At 38.5% G+C, this 19617-nt stretch overlaps 1 protein-coding gene across 1 annotated transcript in view; it reads left to right on the forward strand.

Annotated features, from left to right (window-relative positions):
- The window catches only part of NEK1 (NIMA related kinase 1), a 203879-nt gene that overhangs the window by 151147 nt on the left and 33115 nt on the right, over positions 1–19617 (forward strand). Inside the window, exons 26-27 of the mRNA XM_068552774.1 lie at positions 14637–14813; positions 17043–17163. Coding sequence (XP_068408875.1) covers positions 14637–14813; positions 17043–17163 — 298 coding nt within the window. The remainder of the gene's footprint in view (positions 1–14636; positions 14814–17042; positions 17164–19617) is intronic.

A 19617-nucleotide genomic window follows, 5' to 3' on the forward strand; every position in this document is an offset into this window, starting at 1 on the left:
CTTTTTGGTTGCCACTGATAAGGTTACTATAGGTATCTAGTGGGGAGAGGCCACACAGAGTGCATATTGTAACAAGTGTTCTCCCAAAACAAAGAATTATCTGACCCAATAGTGCCAAAGTTGGGAAACACATCTATGGGGACATTATTCTATTTCTTCTTCTTTTTTTTTTTTTTAAATTAATTAATTAATTTGGTTGCACCGGCTCTTTGTTGTGGCAGGCCGGCTCCTTAGTTGTGGCTCCAGGGCTCCTTAGTTGCGGCATGCAAACTCTTAGTTGTGGCATGCATGTGGGATCTAGTTCCCTGACCAAGGATTGAACCCCGGCCCCCTGCATTGGGAGCACAGAGTCTTATCCACTGTGCCACTGGAGAAGTCCCCCTATTCTACTTCTTATTCTTTTTTTTTTTTTCTCTGACAGTAACTTTGTATAGAATTTAACAATGATCCTTTTATGTTACTTATTTTCATGTGAAATTAGATTTGCTAAAATTTTAGGAAGGAAGAGTGGGTAAAAATAGCTTTTCTAACTTTATAACTTGAGCTTCCTCTTCTGTTATTTTTGTGGCATGTTTAAAAACCATGGCCTCATAGAGTCTGAGCTCTTCTGTCTTTGCTCCTTTCCCCCTCTTTTCTCTGTCCTTTGTTTCTGTTATCCCTGCACAGATCAGTTTGGATTTTCTTTCCAGCAATTTCTCCTCAATGTGGGGCTTTGATCTCGAAGGGACAGACTGCCCCACCCTTTTTGACTTCTCCATTGGTCCTTCCTTTTAAATGAAAACTGGAATGTGTAAAAACACTTCCTGTTTTGGCTACTCTCCTTATATTGGCCAATCGTGCTTGCCTGTGAATACTTGCTGGCTTTTTGGGGTTCTCCTGATCTGGGGTCTGTCGGGTGCCCCATTGTTTCCCTCTGCTTTCTTTTGCACAGATGCTATTGCCACCTAAGTCTGGAGCTGACTGTGATTTGTTCCTGTTCACATGTGTTTTGGGGGCTGTGAGGTCACCTAGATTTGCTTTAGATGTTATTTGTGGGTGTTTGGTTCTCTTGGTTTTGTCTGTTTTGTGGAGGGGTTCAGGGAAATTTAAAAAAATAAAACAAAAAAAACTATGTTCTTTGCTATCTTGCCAGAATTTCTCTATTTGGCTTTAAATATTTAATCCATGGATGGTGTTGCTCTAAAAATTTTTGTTCGATTTGACTATTCTTCCCTTCTTAACATGTAACACCTATACTCTCTACCCAAGAAAATAATTCATGAGGGAAGTTTGCCTATAATTTTCCTTTTTTGTAAAGTGCTTATGGTGGTTTGGAATTAAGGTTTTCCTGACTTATGAAACAAGGTGGGAAATGTCGACTGAAAAAAAGTGCACAACCTAAAAGTTGAGAATTATGTTTTATTTGGTGAACCAAACTGAGGACTTAAACCCAGGACACAGCATCTCAGACAGCTCTGAGGGGCTGCTCCAAAGAGGTAATAGAGGAGCTAGGATATATAGGGGTTTTTGGAACAAACACTAGATAGTCAGAACTTCAAAAGATTGCTGTTAATTTGAGAAAACCAGACATCTCAAGTTAAGGAATTCAGCACTCTTCTATGTATGGGAAGATGCAAGAGTCTGGGCTCACTGAAATAATTATTTTTGATATTTACCTTTCGATATGCACCTCAGCTGTGCGGGGCCAGAATCCTGTGTTTTCTCATCCTGAGTCCCCTCAGGGTGCACCATTGGGGAGGGGGGCGGAGGGGGATGGGGAGTGGCTGCAGCAGTGACTGTTTGATGGGGGGGCATCCTGTTTCTATCCTGAGTCCCCTCAGGGCTCACCTTTGGGGCAGCTGTAATGTGATGGCTTACTTTGTTTATCGATATGGCAGGCAGCATTTATTATTGACAGAAACATTCCCATTTTGACTATATTCTGGAATACTTTGTGAAAGATTAGTATTATTTTTTCCTTAAGTATTTGGAAGAATTCACCTGTGAAGCCATCTGGACTTGGTATTTTCTCTGTGGGAAGATTTAAATCATAAATTTAATTTATGTTGTGATTTCTTTTGTGTCAGTGGACCATTTGCAAGTGTTTTGCATTTAATTTCCTAACATTTTGGGGTTTTTCTAGTTATCTTTCTGTTGTTGCTTTGTACCCTGTGTTGTGGTTACAGAACATCATAGTGTACATGATTTCAGTCCTTTGACATGTTTGGTGCTTGCTTTCTTGCCCAACTTATGGTCTCTTTTGTAAATGTTTCATATGCATTTGAAAGGAATATGTATTTCACAGTTACTGTATTTATGTAGGTCTTGGGTTGGCCAAAAATTGCCTTCGGTTTTTACATAAAAATAAAAGACACATTTTTCATTTTCGCCAAGAGTTTTATTGAACAACCTATTCACCCTTTTGTTCCACTACCTTCTGCCGTTTTTCAGGCAACTTCATAATTCCATGTTCCCAGAACTTTTTATCTTTTTGAGCAAAGGACTGTTCCAGGTGCCTTGTACAGTTTTCCAGGGAATTGAAATTTTTTTCATTATGAGAATTCTGTAAAGACCGAAATAAATGTAAATCCGAAGGTGCAGTGCCTGGTGAATATGGCGCATGAATGAGAATTTCCCAGCCAAGCTGTAACAGTTTTTGCCTGGTCATCAAAGAAACATGCGGTCTTGCATTATCCTGATGGAAGATTATGCGTTTTCTGTTGATTAATTCTGGGCGCTTTTTGTCGAGTGCTGCTTTCAGTTGGTCTAATTGGGGGCAGTACTTGTTGGAATTAATCGTTTGGTTTTCCGGAAGATTCTCAGAATAGAGGACTCCCTTCCAATCCCACCGTATACGCAACATCACCTTCTTTGGATGAAGACCTGCCTTTGGTGTGGTTGGTGGTGGTTCATTTCACTTGCCCCACGATCTATTCTGTTCCACATTGTTGTACAGTATCCACTTGTCATTGCCCGTCACAATTTGTTTTAAAAACGGAACATTTTCATTACGTTTAAGGAGAGAATCTCATGTGGAAATATGGTCAAGAAGGGTTTTTTTAGCTTAACTTACATGGAACGCAAACATCGAAGCAGTTCACATAACCAAGCTGGTGCAGATGATTTTCAGTGCTTGATTTGGATATTTTGAGTATGTCTGCTATCTCCTGCGTGGTATAACGTTGATTGTTCTGAATTAATGTCTCGATTTGATGGCTATCAACTTCAACTGGTCTACCCGACCGTGGAGCATTGTCCAGCAAGAAATCTCCAGCACGAAACTTCGCAAACCACTTTTGACACGTTCGATCAGTCACAGCACCTTCTGCATGCACTGCACAAATCTTTTTTTGCATTTCGGTTGTGTTTTTACCTTTCTTGAAATAATAAAGCATAATATGCTGAAAATGTTGCTTTTTTTTCTTCCATCTTCAATATTAAAATGGCTACACAAAAATTCACCAATTTTGTTAAGTTTTTTTATTTTTTTATTTTATTTATTTATTTTTTTGCTTGAGTAATGCTTGTGGAGTTGAATTTTTTTTAAACATCTTTATTGGAGTGTAATTGCTTTACAATGTTGTGTTAGTTTCTGCTGTATAACAAAGTGAATCAGCTATACGTATACATGTATCCCCATGTCCCCTCCCTCTTGCGTCTCCCTCCCACCCTCCCTATCCCACCCCTCTAGGTGGACACAAAGCACTGAGCTGATCTCCCTGTGCTATGCAGCTGCTTCCCACTAGCTATCTGTTTTACATTTGGTAGTGTGTATATGTCAGTGCTACTCTCTCACTTCGTCCCAGCTTACCCTTCCCCCTCCCCGTGTCCTCAAGTCCATTCTCTACATCTGCGTCTTTAATCCTGTCCTGCCCCTAGGTTCCACAGAACTTTTTTTTTTTTTTTTTTTAGATTCCATATATATGTGTTAGCATACGGTATTTGTTTTTCTCTTTCTGACTTACTTCACTCTGTATGACAGACTCTAGGTCCATCCACCTCACTACAAATAACTCAGTTTTGTTTCTTTTTATGGCTGAGTAATATTCCATTGTATACATGTGCCACATCTTCTTTATCCATTCATCTGTCAATGTAGGTCTTTTTTTTAAATGCACGCTGATATGGTAGCTGTCACATGCAATCTAACAAAATTGTTGCGAATGAAGTTAAAGACAACTAAGTGCTACTAGAGCCATCTTACGGGAAAAAAATGAACAAGCCTTTTGGCCCACCCAATATATTCTGTGTTGTTTAATCATGATCTCCTGTATTTTTAACTGATTACTTGTCTGCTTGTTGTATCAGGTACTGAGTGAAGAGCATTAATATCTCCAAGTGTATGTGTGAATTTTTACATTTTCTCCTTTTAAGTCTATCAGTTTTTGATATTTATGCTTTGAAGCTAAGTTATTTAGTGCATAGCAACTTAAGTTGTTGCCTTAAAGTGTTTAGATCATTGCACTGGTCACTTTGTGCGTCTTCCTGCTGCACTGACCCTTTATTGTTATGACATGTCCACTTTTATCTCTAGTAACATTACTTCCTTTAAAGGCTGCTTTATGTCCTATTACAGAGCTACACCAGCAAGCATTCTTTTGGTTAATGTTTCCTTAGTATATCTTTTTCTGTAGCCTTTTCTTTCATTTCCTCTGACTCCTTATGTTTAAATGTGTCTCTTATCTGAAATCCAGCCCCACAGTCTTTGTCTTTTTTTCAGAGAGTTTAATTTATTTACATACAATGTAATTACTGATTTGCTTTGATTTAGCCTATGTATATGTTTGTCCCTATATGTTTTTTATTTGTCCCATCTGTTCTTTGTTTCTTTATTGTTTTTTTCCTTTCATTATTTTCACTCCTTTTAGATTAATCAGACATTTCATTTGTATCTTCTGTTTGGTTTTTTTTGTTTGTTTTGTTTTTTTATAAATTATTTATTTATTTTTGGCTGCGTTGGGTCTTCGTTGCTGCGTGTGGGCTTTCTCTAGTTGTGGCAAGCGGGGGCTACTCTTTGTTGCGGTGCATGGGCTTCTCATTGCGGTGGCTTCTGTTGTTGCAGAGCACAGGCTCTAGGCGTGCGGGCTTCAGTAGTTGCGTCGCGTGGGCTCAGTAGTTGTGGCTCGTGGGCTGTAGAGCGCAGGCTCAGTAGTTATGGCGCACGGGCTTAGTTGCTCTGCGGCATGAGGGATCTTCCCGGACCAGGGCTCGAACCCGTGTCCCCTGCATTGGCAGGCAGATCCTTAACCACTGCGCCACCAGGGAGGTCCTTCTATTTGTTTTTAATTGTACGTTTTTCATGTGCCCTTTGTCATGGTCCTAAAGATTACAATTTGCATCCTTGCTTATTAATTCTACCATAATGCTCATTTATATATACCTAAATTTAGTATTTATATCCCTTCTCAAACCACGCACAGTCCTTTTACCAATATTATTCTATTTATTCCCCTCTAAACCCTTTATGCCACTATGATTATATATTTTATTTTTATATCTTATACAGCTCATAAGGCATCGTCATTATTACTGTTGTTATTATGCTAAACAATCAATATTTTTTTACATTTACCCATATTTTATTCTTTACAGTGCTCTTTATTCCTTCCTGAAGTCACACACTTCCATTTGATATCTTTTTCTTTTAGTGTGAAGAACTTCCTTTAGTATTTCCTGTAGTGCAGATCTGCTCTTCGTAAATTCTGTCAGCTTTTGTTTGTCTGAAAAGATTTTATTTCACCTCCAGCTTTAAGGAGTATTATCACTGGGTATTAAACTCTAGGTAGATGGAGGGGGGGGGTTGGTTTGTTTTTGCTTTATTTCATTTTGTTTTTTGCACTTTAAAGGTGTCGTTACATTTTCTTCCGATATCCATAACGAGGTCAGTTTTATGTCTTATTTTTGTTTGTTTGAAAAGAATATATGTTTCTCTCTTAGCTGATCTAGTAGTTTCTCTTTGATTTTTCAGCAGTTTTACCAGGATATGCCTAGGTAGAGTTTCCTGTGCTTTTAACCTGCTTTGGGCTTTCTCAGCTTCTTAAACCTGGAGGTTGGTATCTTTTTTGAGTTTGGGGAAAATTATGTCCCTTAGGTCCTCCTGTATTGCTTCTTCCCATTTGCTCTTCCTCATTTTGGACTCCAGTTACATATATTCGACCCTTTGAGTTTGTCACACATGTCTTCTGTGCTCTGTTCTGCTTTTTTACATTTTCTCCTTTTTGCTTCAGTCTGTTTAAATCTGTTGAGCCCTTTAGCATTTCACTGATTCTGTCTTCTGCTCTCTCTAACCTGTTAAACAAATCCAGTGGGTTCCTAATATGATACTGTGTTTTTCAGTTCTAGGATGTCCATTTCATATTTTTTATAGATTACAGTTTTCTGTTGAAAGTATTCATGGATTTGTCCATTTGGCCCATCTCTATTTTCTTGACCATGTTAATCGCTTATTTTAAGGTCCCTCCTTGATAAATCTCATAACTGAGTCATCTAGATCTGTTTCTGTTGTTAGCTAGATCTGTTCTATTTCTGTTGTCTCTTTTTCTTGGTTTTCAGTCATTTTTTCCTGTTTCTTTGTTATAAACCATGCTTTATAACATAGAGCAGTGAACTTTTTCTATAAATTGTTAGATTGTAAATATTCTAGGCTTTGTGAGCCCATATATACATATTCTTCTTGTTTTAAAAATTTTCTACAGCCCTTAAAAATGTAAACATTTTTCAGGGCTTCCCTGGTGGTGCAGTGGTTGAGAATCTGCCTGCTAATGCAGGAGACACAGGTTCGAGCCCTGGTCTGGGAAGATCCCACATGCCGTGGAGCAACTAGGCCCGTGCGCCACAACTACTGAGCCTGCGCATCTGGAGCCTGTGCTCCACAACAAGAGAGGCCACGACAGTGAAAGGCCTGCGCACCGCGATGAAGAGTGGCCCCCACTTGCCACAACTAGAGAAAGCCCTTGCACAGAGATGAAGACCCAACACAGCCATAAATAAATTAATTAAAAAAAAAAAAAAGTAAGCATTTTTCATAACTTGTAGGCTATACAAAACCACAGTGCAGGTTAGAATTTTTGTACCTGAGTTTTACAGTATTTGATTGGATGCCAGACATTGTGGATGAAAAATTTAATAGCCTCTGGGTAATGTTATCTTTCTTCATAGAAGATTAAGTTTTCTTCTTAAAACTAAATAATGCCAGCAGATGACCTTGATACTGTTGAAGTTAGTTGTGGCCTGTTTGTTTCCAAGCGGTAGCCCTTGTTCCTACGCCTTGATCTGTCTGAGACCTCCTCTCAGTGCTGATGATGTTTGTTCACCATGCCCTCCACATTCCTGGGACCTGACCTCTACTCTCCCTCCCAGCACCATCCAGCTGCTCATCTTTGCCCAGCACGTCACCCTCCTGGCTGCTGATTTATGCTGGCTTTCCCAGAGTGTTGCTTGTGAATGAATGCATAGTTTAGGGGTTAGCCGAAAATAGAGGGGATTTTTTTGTTGTGCTGAGGGGAACTTTTTGGTGATTTTTTCCTTGCAGTCTGGGTCACTTTGTAGCCGCAGGCTTATTAGCCCAGTAAGACTTGCCTCCTGCCTGTGCTGGACTTAGGAAGTGCCCGCAGGGAAGCTGGGATGGAGTGGAGCTCATCCTAGTGTTTGCTGCTCTCCGTCGTGGCCCAGTGCGCCCTGCCTGCATCACTTACTCTCCAGTGCTTCCAAACAGCTTTTTTAATATTTTTTATTGTTGTTCATCATTGATATTTATTTTCAGTGGGCAAGTAATCCAATATGAGTTACATTGTCATGGCCAGGAAAACAAGTCCCTACATTTTTTTAAACTAACTTTTTTTTCCCTTGACTATAATAGTATATTTTCATTGTAAAACATTAGAAAATACCAAAAACTGTGCTGTAGAAAATTGAAATTACCTAGAACCTTGCTACCTAGAGATTATGTTCCTGTTAATCACATAAATTTTGTTTTTATTTAAAAATCTACTTCTCTTGTTATAAAAGTTATCTGTACACATAATTAAAAATGCCAAGTAGCTCTGGAAGTCTTTTACGAAAAACTGCAGTTCCTAGACATCACTCGTCACCTTATTTTCTGCTTCCCAAAGTCAGCCACTTTCAGTTCTTTTAACTATTTGTTTTCTTATTTATCAACATAATTATAAATCATATACCTATACTATTACTTCTTGATTTTTAAAAGTGTTTATTATTATTATTATTATTATTTTAGTTTTAGACATTATCTATGGACTTCCTACTTTGGAAGAGAAGAATTTAGCTGCCTTTCCTCCATCTGTTTTTTTTTCCCCTGATCTCACCATATACAGCTGTACTTCCTATCCCCAGATCTTCCAAATGTACTTGTAATTTTGGTGAAATCATTGTACAGTGTTGGTATTACTTTGACCATGTATATTCTAATCAAAGCTGCGGTAATTGTACCATGACTACTTTTCTTTCTTGCACAATATTTTGTTTTCCCTTGAGTGAATAATTGCTTTGTTTTTCACAAACTTATTTCTAGTTTGTTGCCAGACTCTTCCCTAGATATGTTTATCTCTTCTCAGATCATCCAGATACATTAGGTATTATATGGGTCTAATCTTGGAACCATTTCTTTGGAATCCCCTCTGACCGGCTCCAAACCAGACGAGTTTTTCCTTTGACCTGCTGGAGAGATGTCATCCTGGCCTCTCCCCTAACCTGTCCTGATGTTAGATCTCTTATTGTCTGGAGTCCATGGCTTCTTTTTTCTTGATATATTCCCCCATTTTACTGGCATCTATGGGACATGGTGTGTGTGTGTGTGTGTGTCAGAAATCGCTGCTGTCCTGCGGTGTCCAATCCTCCCTCCTTCCTTTTTAGTACTAGCGTCTCCCCATGCCCCCATGCCCACTTCGGATTTGGGTTGGCGCATGGCTGCCTAGGCAGAGACATCATTTCCCAGCTTCCTTTTGCAACTGGGTGTGGCCGTGGGAATAGGTTGTATCCAGAGTAAAATAGCCATTCATATGGCTTTTAATTCTTTTTCCAGCTTTATAGAGTTATGATTGACAAATTTTAAAAATTATATATGTTTAAGGTTTACAACATGGTGTTTTGTCATAAGTATACCTTGTGTATCACCACGATCAAGCCAGTGAACATGCCCGTCACCTCACATAGTTAGCATTTTGTGTGTGTGATGCGAACACTTGAGATTTACTTTCTTACCAAATTTCAAGTATACTGTACATTATTGGCAACGGTAATTAACCATGCTGTGTATTCAATCTCTAGAAGTTTATGCATCTTATGACTGAAGGTTTGTACCCTTTGCCAACATCTCTGCATTTTTCCCACCTCCCAGCCCCTGGCAACCACCATTCTACTGTCTGTTTCTGAGTTGGACTTTTTTAGATTCCAGTTTTACGTAATATCATGCAGTGTTTGTCTTTTTGTGTCTGACTTATTTCACTTAGAATAGTATCTTCCAAGGATTTCCTTCATGCTTAAGGCTGAGTAATATTCCACTGTGTATATATATACCACATTTTCTTTATTCATTCATTGACACTTAGGTTGTTTCCACGTCTTGGCTACTGTGAATAATGCTGCAGTGAACATAGGAGTACAGATACCTCGTCAAGGTACTGATTTAATTTCCTTTGGATAAATACTCAGAAGTGGAATTGCTGGATCATATGGTAGTTCTATTTTTAGTTTTTTGAGGAACCTCAGTACTGTTCTCCATAGTGGCTGCACCAATTTACATTCCCACTAACAGTGCACAAGGGTTTCCTTTTATCCACATTCTCATCAGTATTTGTCATCTCTTCTCTTTTTGATAATAGCTGTATTAACAAGAGTGAGATGATCTCTCACTGTGGTTTTGATTTGCATTTCCCTGATTATTAGTGATGTTGAGCCACCTTTTCATATATCTGTTAGCCATTTATATGTCTTCTTTTGAGAAATGTCTATTGAGTTCCTTTGCCGATTTTTAAATTGCTGTCATTAATAATGGCAAAAAAAATTTAATATGTCCATCTTTTTGCTGTTGAGTTGTTTGAGTTACTTAAATATTTTAGATGTTAACCTGTTATCAGATATATAATTTGCAAATATTTTCTCCCATTCCGTAGGTTACCTCTTTATTTTGTTGATTTTTTCCTTTGCTGTGCACAAGCTTTTACTCATGTAGACCCACCGTTTTGTTTTGTTTTTGTTTGTGCTTTGGTGTCATATCCAAAAATTTCTTACTAAGATGCATATGCTCTTTTCTGAAGTGCCTATTCAAGTGTCTTGCCTATGTTTCCATTATGTTGGTTTCCCTTTGGTTTTTAGGAGTTCTTTGTATATTCTGGATAGAAGCCTTTTGTTAGTTACATGTGTTGTAAATATATTTTGTCTTTTAGTGGCTTGTCCATTTAAACTTGTCCTTAAAAATGCCAGCTGTAAAGAAGAGGACTGAATAAATTGGACTATAATAAAATTAACAACTTCTCTTCAAAAAATGCCATTTAGTAGAATGTTGAATAGAAGGGTCATGTTCTTGATTCAAGGGAGTAAAATGTATCATGTTAACTCAAGTCTTTTTTGAAAATACCCATTTTCAGATTAAGGAATTCCCTTCTAGTCTTATTTTATAAAGAGTCATTAAATTTTATCTCACCCTTTTTCTGACTTAATTAAGATGATTGTATGATTTTTCTCCTTGATTATATTAGTGTAACAAATAACATTGATTGATTTTCAAATATTAAGCAGGCCTTGTCAATATTATCACTTTTTTTTCATTGTTACCAATCTTACAAGTTTAGATTCCATTTGTGATTTTCTGATTGTGAATGAATTTCATCATATCACAGTCTTTTGGCCATTTTGGTTTGCTTCTCGGTAAATTGTGTGTATATTCTTTGCCTTTTTTATATTACATTTCCAGTTTTTTTTCTTGTGAATTTTTAATCTGGTATAAATAACCTTTATCTAGTATATCATCACAGTTTCTTTCCACCCTCTGCTGTTTCATTTATTTTTATGCTATTTTTGGCCGTACAGAGTTTTTTTTTTCTTTTTTTAAAATTTTCATGCAAGTATATCTTTTATTTATATCTTCTGAACTTCCTTTATTGGGTGAAAAATTTGGCAAATCTTTGGATTAGATAGATAGATAACAGACATGTGTACACATGTGCATGCATATATGTATATAATCTTTAACCTAGCTGGAATTCTAAAATATTTTCCTTGGTTGTTTTTATTTTATTTTTTTTATAGTAGTATTTTTTTAATTAATTAAGTTATTTATTTATTTATTTTTGGCTGTGTTGGGTCTTTGTTGCTGTGCGCAGGTTTCCTCTAGCTGCGGGGAGCAGGGGCTACTGTTCATTGCAGTGTGTGGGCTTCTCATTGTGGTGGCTTCTCTTGTTGTGGAGCATGGGCTCTAGGCACATGGGCTTCAGTAGTTGTAGCACGTGGGCTCAGTAGATGTGGCTTACAGGCTCTAGAGCCCAGACTCAGTAGTTGTGGTGCACGGGCTTAGTTGTGCTCTGCAGCATGTGGGATCTTCCCGGACCAGGGCTCGAACCCGTGTCCCCTGCATTGGCAGGTGGACTCTTAACCACTGTGCCACCAGGGAAGTCCCATCCTTGGTTGTTTTTAGACAATTATTATTTCAAAGGAGTTTTAAGTTCACTTTATCTAATTGAGTATTGTGATTAGAATTGTATTAAATTTGTATATTGATTTTTGGAATTTTTTTTTCTTTAACTTTTTGGCTGCACCCCGCGGCATGTGGGATCTTAGTTCCCCGACCAGGGATCGAACCCTCACTGCCTGTATTGGAAGGCGAAGTCTTAACCACTGGACCACCAGGGAAGTCCCCATGATTTTTGGATTTTTTTTTATTTCAAGAATTTAAGTATGTCTTTCTTTTTGCACCAGTCTTGCTCTGTGTTTTTCAGTAACATTTTGTTTTGTTCATTTAAGTTCTAAAAGCTTTTTTGGTAAATTTATTTTTATACAATGGTTATATTTTTGTCTTTATTATAATATAGATGATGTATTTTTTCCATTTCCCTAGGTTGTTATTTCTAGTTAAAATAAAGCTATTCTTTCTATTACCCAGCTATGTAAAATTTTATAGCCAGACTCCTTACTGAATTATTTCATTAAATCTATTAAGTTTTTTTCTTTGACATCGTAAATCTTATAAATGTGCAGATTATCTCATCAGTAATAAGAAATAGGTTTTTTTGTCTAGTATTTATTTGATTATTCCCTTTCCTTCTCACTGCATTTGTTAGACCCTCCAGAGCAATCTTCAGTAATCATAGTGCTGTCTGGCATCCTTGTTCCTGGTTTTAATAGACATTATTTTATAGCAGAACACTTAGACTGAATGAGCAGAGCACAGATGTGACCTCTGCCACTGTCGCATTGTTGATGAGGCTTGGTGAAGGGAAGATGTTCCAGAACCTGGGCAGCACTGTAGTTTTGTTCTCACGGACCAGGAAGAAGTAAGAGGTAAAGCAGCTCACAAGCAGCTATGTGCAGCTGTTTTTCCTAAGGAGTTAACTGAACCGGACAGTGCCTGCCAGCCCAGTGTTACAGAAGGACGTGGGCAACACCAAGGCCCCACTTGACTTCAGTGATGATGAATTGAACTTGGGACCAGGGAGCAAGGCTCTGTGTTCTTCTCCAACTGTTCCAGCCACATGTGTTCAGACATGGCAGGCAGAAGATGGAAATGATGTGGAGTTGGGGTTTTGCTGTGAATACCATGAGTTGAGGACGTATGGAAGAGAATGTTTTTAATGATGGGCTGTAGATGGATTTTAATGGGGACGATGGGGAGAGAAACCATGGTAGGATCAGCGCATTTTAGGTCCCGGTCGGGTAACATTCTTCAGAGTTGGGGTAGTAGAGGGAGGTGAGTGGAAACACAGGATGTTGGGAATTAGAAGGTGGGGTATTTAACAGTGAACTTCTTGAGGAGCTGTACTGAATGACAGGATCTCCGAGATGTGAGCATTGGAGTGACTGAGGGAGGGGGAAGAAAACGTCATGGAGATGTACTGACCAGCCCAGATAGATACAGGAAGGCTTACTGGTGTAGCCAGAAGTCCAGCAGATTAGCTAAGACAGAATGGGTGTTAGGGGAGCTCCCAGTAGTGAGCTGGAAAGGAGCTTCTCCAAGGAATGGACGGGACTGACCTGGGCATCTTCCAGGTAACTGCAGTCAGCTGTTCTGAGCTGAATCCAACGTCTCCTGGTGTCAGTTTAAAGTATGGGAAGTCTCTGAGCAATTACCAGAAACACACAAAAACGGTTAGTTCATAATTTTAAAAATATCATTTTGACATAAATATATCATTCTGACATTTATATATATATGTAAAGGTTTCATCTAAAGGAAAAGGCAAGTAAGCCACCTTAGAAACGTATGTTAGCCACCTTAGAAATTTATTTTTGTTTGTTTATTTTTTTTACCACTTGGTTTTTTTAGCTTTATTGACTGTTACCAAGTTTCAGTCTGTTTCAAATAATTAAATACTGCAACTAGGACATTAAAAATACAAACCAACATGTCAAAATAATCGTATTCTGAATGTTATGTATAATATTATACATTTTATATTACCTAAAGGGTTTTATACATAAAGGTAAGATTTGATTTATGATTATTGAAAATTCAAAAATATGTTTGAACAGAACATTCCTGTGCATACATACACAGTAACTCAACTGGGATAATCAAAACCATACATGAGCGTGGTTATTAAAAAATAAAATTACATTCATACAACAGTGGTAGAAATTGAAATCTCTTTTTATTAATTTGAGAGTATTATTACAAAATCACACACATACGAATGGTGTAACCTAATTCTGTATATTTAAGAATCTTTATGCGTGACACTGAAATATGTCTCTATCTCATGGGAAATTTCTGATTTTAAATTTTTTTATTTTAAGGGATTTTTATAATTCATAATCATTAAAACGTCTATCCGTGGGCATAATGCAGACCCAATCCCAGCAAATAGAAAAGTCATGCGGGTCAAGCATACCACATGTGTATTTCACCATAGTTTTAGAAACATATCCTGTTCAGTTGTACAGTTTGGTCATGCTTCATAGTCGTGCTTGTCATCAGTGATTACAGATGAGGCACAGAGCTTAGAGGGGAATATATATTGCTGTAGAGAAGTAGGTACTAGAGGAGTGGTATCACTGGGTGCTCATGTGGAGAGCACCTCCCAGACACGCTAAATTAGCTATTAAACTAGGTGTCAGGCCTTCAGAAAGGTTAGGACACTGATGTGTACTAAGCTGCTTTAATGCTGAAACGTCTGAGTCCAGAATACTTGTCAAGTGAGTTTTAGTACTATCTCACGTTTAAATTTAATGAGAGCTGTGATTTTAAGTAAAGGCAAACATTTTTCTAACTGATCTGAAAAACAATGTCTTTATAACAAAAATGCCTTTCCAATCTGAATTAAGTGTGGCTATCATGTGCCTTAATCGTTTATTCATTTCTAGTACATTGCAGAACTTACCCAGTAATGACCTGCTGTAATAATGAACTTTGTTCGAAGTGCTGTTACAGATAAAATTCAAGTCGCTTTGAGAACGTAGCATGAATTTTCATCTTTCTGTTGTTTCAGAGGTTTCTCCTCAAGGGGAGGAGTGCAAACCCTTAATTACTGGAGAAGAAAAAATAAAATGTATTTCACCTGAAACGAACCCATCAGCTACTGTTGATTCTTCTGCTGAGACAAACAGTCCAAACTTTAGTGAGCCATCTCCACAGACGGCATTGAAACCAGCAGGAAATTTGGATGGTACGTTTTAATGGGGCAAAATGAGATTGATTTGATTTAATAATACTTTAATGTCTTCTTTATAAATGGATCTTCAAAATATGTATATATGTTTGGGTGATTCATCTCAAATTAAGTTCACGCTTTTCTCTAGTAACTGGTCTTTTTTTTTTTTTATCGCCACATAGCAAAACACCCCAAAACCTAGTGTTAAAAGAACAGCCATTTTACTCTGTCTCCTGATTTTGTGTGTTGGGAATTGAGTCAAGACCTGGCTCAGCCATGTGCTTTTCTAATCCGTGTGCTCTTGTCTCTGTGATTATCTGGTCTCATGGGTCCGAGAGGGCTTACCTGGTGTCCTGACAGGTCCAGCTCAGAGGCTGGGCCCGGCTCTCCCCTTCCTCTTCATGCGGTCTCCAGGCCTGTCTATGCACTCTTTCCAGCAGGGTGGTCTGACGTCTCACAGGGCTCCCACATCCCCAGGTAGAAGCCACTTGTACTTGTAGAAGCCGCTTGTACTTGTAGAAGCCGCTTGTACTTGTAGAAGCTTTGTCAGGGCAGCACCCCACCTTCAGATATGAAATTCTGTCTTGCTTATCTAGTGCTGCAAAGCAGATTGCTCCCCAAACTCAGTGACTTAAAAGAACTGTTTTGTTTTATCTCACACTTTTGTGCGTAAGGAATTGGGAAGGTTCTCCTCCTCCTTGTGGCATCAGCTGGCATTGCTAGGTGGTGTTGAGCTGTCAGCTGTGCCTCCTTGGAGGGTGGGAGATGGTGTCACTCCCACTTGTGGCGTCTCGGCAGCGCTTGGCTGGGCCTGTTCCGCTGGGTCCCGCCCCTTAGCTTAGTGTCAGGGCCTTGCCCTGTGGTCTTTGCAGGATCGTTAAACTTCTTTCATGTGGCTTAGGCTTCCAGATTCCAAGGTGGAAGCTGCCAGTTCCCTTCAAGGCTGGCCGTGGAATTGGCTTACAAGACTCCAGCTGTACTCAGCTGGTCCAGGCGATCTCACTGCCGGGGCAGACTCAAGGAGAGGGGCAACAGAGTCCCCTCTAAATGAGAGGAACGCTGGACACCTTGCTTCATGTGTGGTTGTCTTTAATTCACCATAGTAACTTCATAGTTACTTGAATAGTCTTATGCATTAGAATCATAGTTAACATGTACCTTAACGCCTTTTCTTAAAAAAAAACACAAAGAAAAACCCTGTTAGGCATCTAAATAGAGGCTGTATAGCCTAGTGCAAGAGTTGGCAAACTTCTTCTACAGAGAGTCACATAGTAAATATTTTCGACTTTATGGGCAGTACATTGACAAATCTAGTTCGTAGAATGAGTCATATTGATAGGGCTTAAGGTGCTAGAGAACAAATATTCATTAAAAAAAACTTTTAAGGATCCCCCTCCCCCAATTGCTTACCTCATATGCATGACCAAAAAATCATTTGAGTAAAAGATAAGAACTTTAAAGATTGGTACAATACCAATCATCTTTCTAAACTGGACAACTGATTGGAAACTTTTAAAATACAGAAGGAAAGAGTATCTGGATTTTAGGGAAAAAAGCGGTGGTCATGGTGGCCGAAATAAGAACTGGAGAAGAAAAAGAAAAGTTAACAAATGAAGACAGAAACCGTTTCTCATTACTATTTACTTCCAGGAACTATCACCCAGATGAAAAATGAGCCACTGCCAGAAAACAGAGGTAGTACCCTGGTTGTTAATTGTCTGAGAGTCTAGGAAAATAGATTTAGTGCACTCCAATTATGTTCTCAATATCATTGTAAAAGTCCGGGTAATGGGGTGTTTGGTGTTTTTTGTTTGTTTTTTTGGATGATTGAACTTTCCCGTCAGTTACTAATCAGTGATGTCTTCTCCCCTTCCATATTTCTAACCACAGATAGTGTTATTCTTTAAACTAGTTTTTATACCTTCTAGAAAGCAATTTACATATTACTGAAATTTTAATGAAGAGAAAATTTTTTATAATAATCAAAATACAGTGTACTGTATTTCTTTGGGGTATTTTTATTGCAGTGAAAATGCAAAAGGAAAAGTCTGTTATTCCAGAAACAACTAGAGAGTCAACACAGTAAGATTAAAGATCTATAGATAAAATATTAAATTTTTCGATGTAATTACTATTAATACTTCAGCCTAAAACTAGGTATGATAACTTATAGGAGGTTTATTCCATTTTCTCTAAATGGATTTTGCTTTGAGACCTGTTTCTTGTTATGTTTTTGCCGTGCAGAGCCTGATGACTTGGAAGCAGAATTTCTGCAGGAGCCAAGTGAAGCAGACAGGGACGGTGGCTTGCCATGCCCTGTACTCGACGTGTGGGTTAGTGAGACTAAAGAAGCAAAGGAGGCTGAGTACGTTACCTCTTTCTTACATTTCAAAACCTGGTCCCTTTTTGTAATACCTTTTAAAGAAATAGTGTAATAACCCAATATTACATTAAATCCTATTATAATACCTTATAAAAATAGTTTAATTTGGGAATAGATATTACATTCATGTGGTTCAGAAATCCACAAGTGTATAAAGAGAAACAGTGAAAAGTCTCTTTCCCACTTCTATCCCCATCCAGCAAATTCCCACTCTCTCCTCTTTCCAGACATGTTTAATAGTAATGAATATTAACATAAACAGAAGCAAAAGCGAATATACAGTCTCCCTCGCTTTTAAATACAGTTGTTAGTATAATGTACACATTTTTTATTTTAGTCAGTAACCTGGGAATTTTTTCATACTAACACACAGAGGGCTTCCTCTTTTTTTGTTACTTCGTGGCTATGTACTAGTCCATTGTATGAATATACTATAACTCTGATTAGTCTCCTACAGCAGTGGATACTACAAACGATGCTGTAGTGGATAACCTAAGTAATAAGGGTATTTTGCATGTGTATAAGTACAGTCATTCCCCCTTATTCAACAGGGTTTCGCTCTTCATGGTTTCAATTACCTGCCATCAACCACAGTCCGAAAATATGAAATGGAACACTCCAGAAATACACATTGATAAGTTTTAAATTGTGTGCTGTTCTGAGTGGTGTGATGACGTACCCTGCTGTCCCCATGTGTCCTGTGCAGGACGTGAACCATCCCTTCATTCAGCGTGTCCACGCTGTGTGTGCTACCTGCGTGTCAGTCACTTAGTAGCCATGTAGGCTGTTAGATCTGCTGTCTGGGTGTCCCAGTGCTCGTGTTCACGTGACCCTTGTTTTGCTTAATAACAGCCCTAAAGCGCAAGAGTAGTGATGCTGGCAGTTCGGATGTGCCAAATAGAAGCCACAAGATGCTTCCTTTAAGTGAAAGGTGAAAGTTCTCAACAAAGAAAGAAGAAAATCGTATACCTGAGGTTGCTAAGGTCTATGTTAAGAATGAAACTTCTGGGCTTCCCTGGTGGCGCAGTGGTTGAGAGTCTGCCTGCCAATGCAGGGGACACGGGTTCGAGCCCTGGTCTGGGAAGATCCCACATGCCGCGGAGCGGCTGGGCCCGTGAGCCACAACTACTGAGCCTGCGCGTCTAGAGCCTGTGCTCCGCAACAAGAGGGGCCGCGATGGTGAGAGGCCCGCGCACCGCGATGAAGAGTGGCCCCCGCTTGCCGCGACTAGAGAGAGCCCTAGCACAGAAACGAAGACCCAACATAGTAATCAATCAATCAATAAATCTTTAAAAAAAATAAAAAGCCTGTGCCTTTAAAAACCATATTAAGATGGTTTTTAAAAAAAAAAAAGAATGAAACTTCTACCTGTGACGTTGTGAAGATGGAAAAGGAAATCTGTGCTAGTTTTGCTGTCGAACCTCAAACTGTAGACGTTACACCTACAGGGTGTGATAGGTGCTTAGTTAAGATGAAAAGCCATTAAATTTGTGGGTAAAAGTCATGAATGGAGAACATGGTTCGGTTCTGTCCCTGTTTCAGGCAGCCACTGGGGGTCCTGGACTGTATCCCCCTGTCAGTAAGGGGGGACTACTGTGTATCTGGAGGATAGAGACGAAGAAGTATGATTTTATAAATGCAATTATTATTCTCCCCAGGGACTGTACGAGTGTATGCACTCCGAAAGAATGTATAAAACCTCCTGTTTTCCCCACAGACTTGCCAAACTTTTATTACCAAAGTTTTTGATTTTTGCCAGTCTGATAGGTAAAAAGTAGTATCTCAGTTTGGGGTCTTAGTTTATCTCTTTATAAGTAAAGTTGAGCACATCTTTTCAGATGTTTAAGTCACATTTGTATTTCCTTTTCTGTGAATTCCCTGTTTACATCTTTGACCCATTTTTGAAATTTGGTTGTTTGGTCTTTGATAAATTGGTAAGAACTCCTTAAATATTAGAGATACTTGGTTATTATGTGAATTGTAACTATTTTTTCACCATTGGTCACTTATGTTTTATTTTTTTGCCATGCAGAAGTTTTTTGGTTGTCTGTTTTTACGTTGTCATGTTTACCTGGATTTTGATAATTATTCAGAGAAACTTTGTTTTCTCTAAGGTTATCAAAGAGTATTTTAATCTTTTCTTCTGGTACTTTCATGTAGGCGCTTCTTATATTTACCTCTTTGATCTATTTGGAATTTATCCTGGTGTCCATGGATTTGGTTTTTCTTCCAGATGGCTACACAGTTGTAACTCCATTTATTAAAGAGCCCACCTTTCCTGCACAGATTTAAAATGCCACTTTTAATATGTACTGAATTTTCTTAATTATTTGGGTTCATGCTTATACCTTATTTTCCTGTTCCATTGATCTTTGTTCAGTGTGCTGGTACACACTGTTTTAATTAAAATGTAAAAGATATTTTAAGATCATGTAA

This window comes from Eschrichtius robustus, chromosome 10 (genome assembly GCF_028021215.1).
Source record: "Eschrichtius robustus isolate mEscRob2 chromosome 10, mEscRob2.pri, whole genome shotgun sequence".
Classification (NCBI taxonomy): Eukaryota; Metazoa; Chordata; class Mammalia; order Artiodactyla; family Eschrichtiidae; genus Eschrichtius; species Eschrichtius robustus.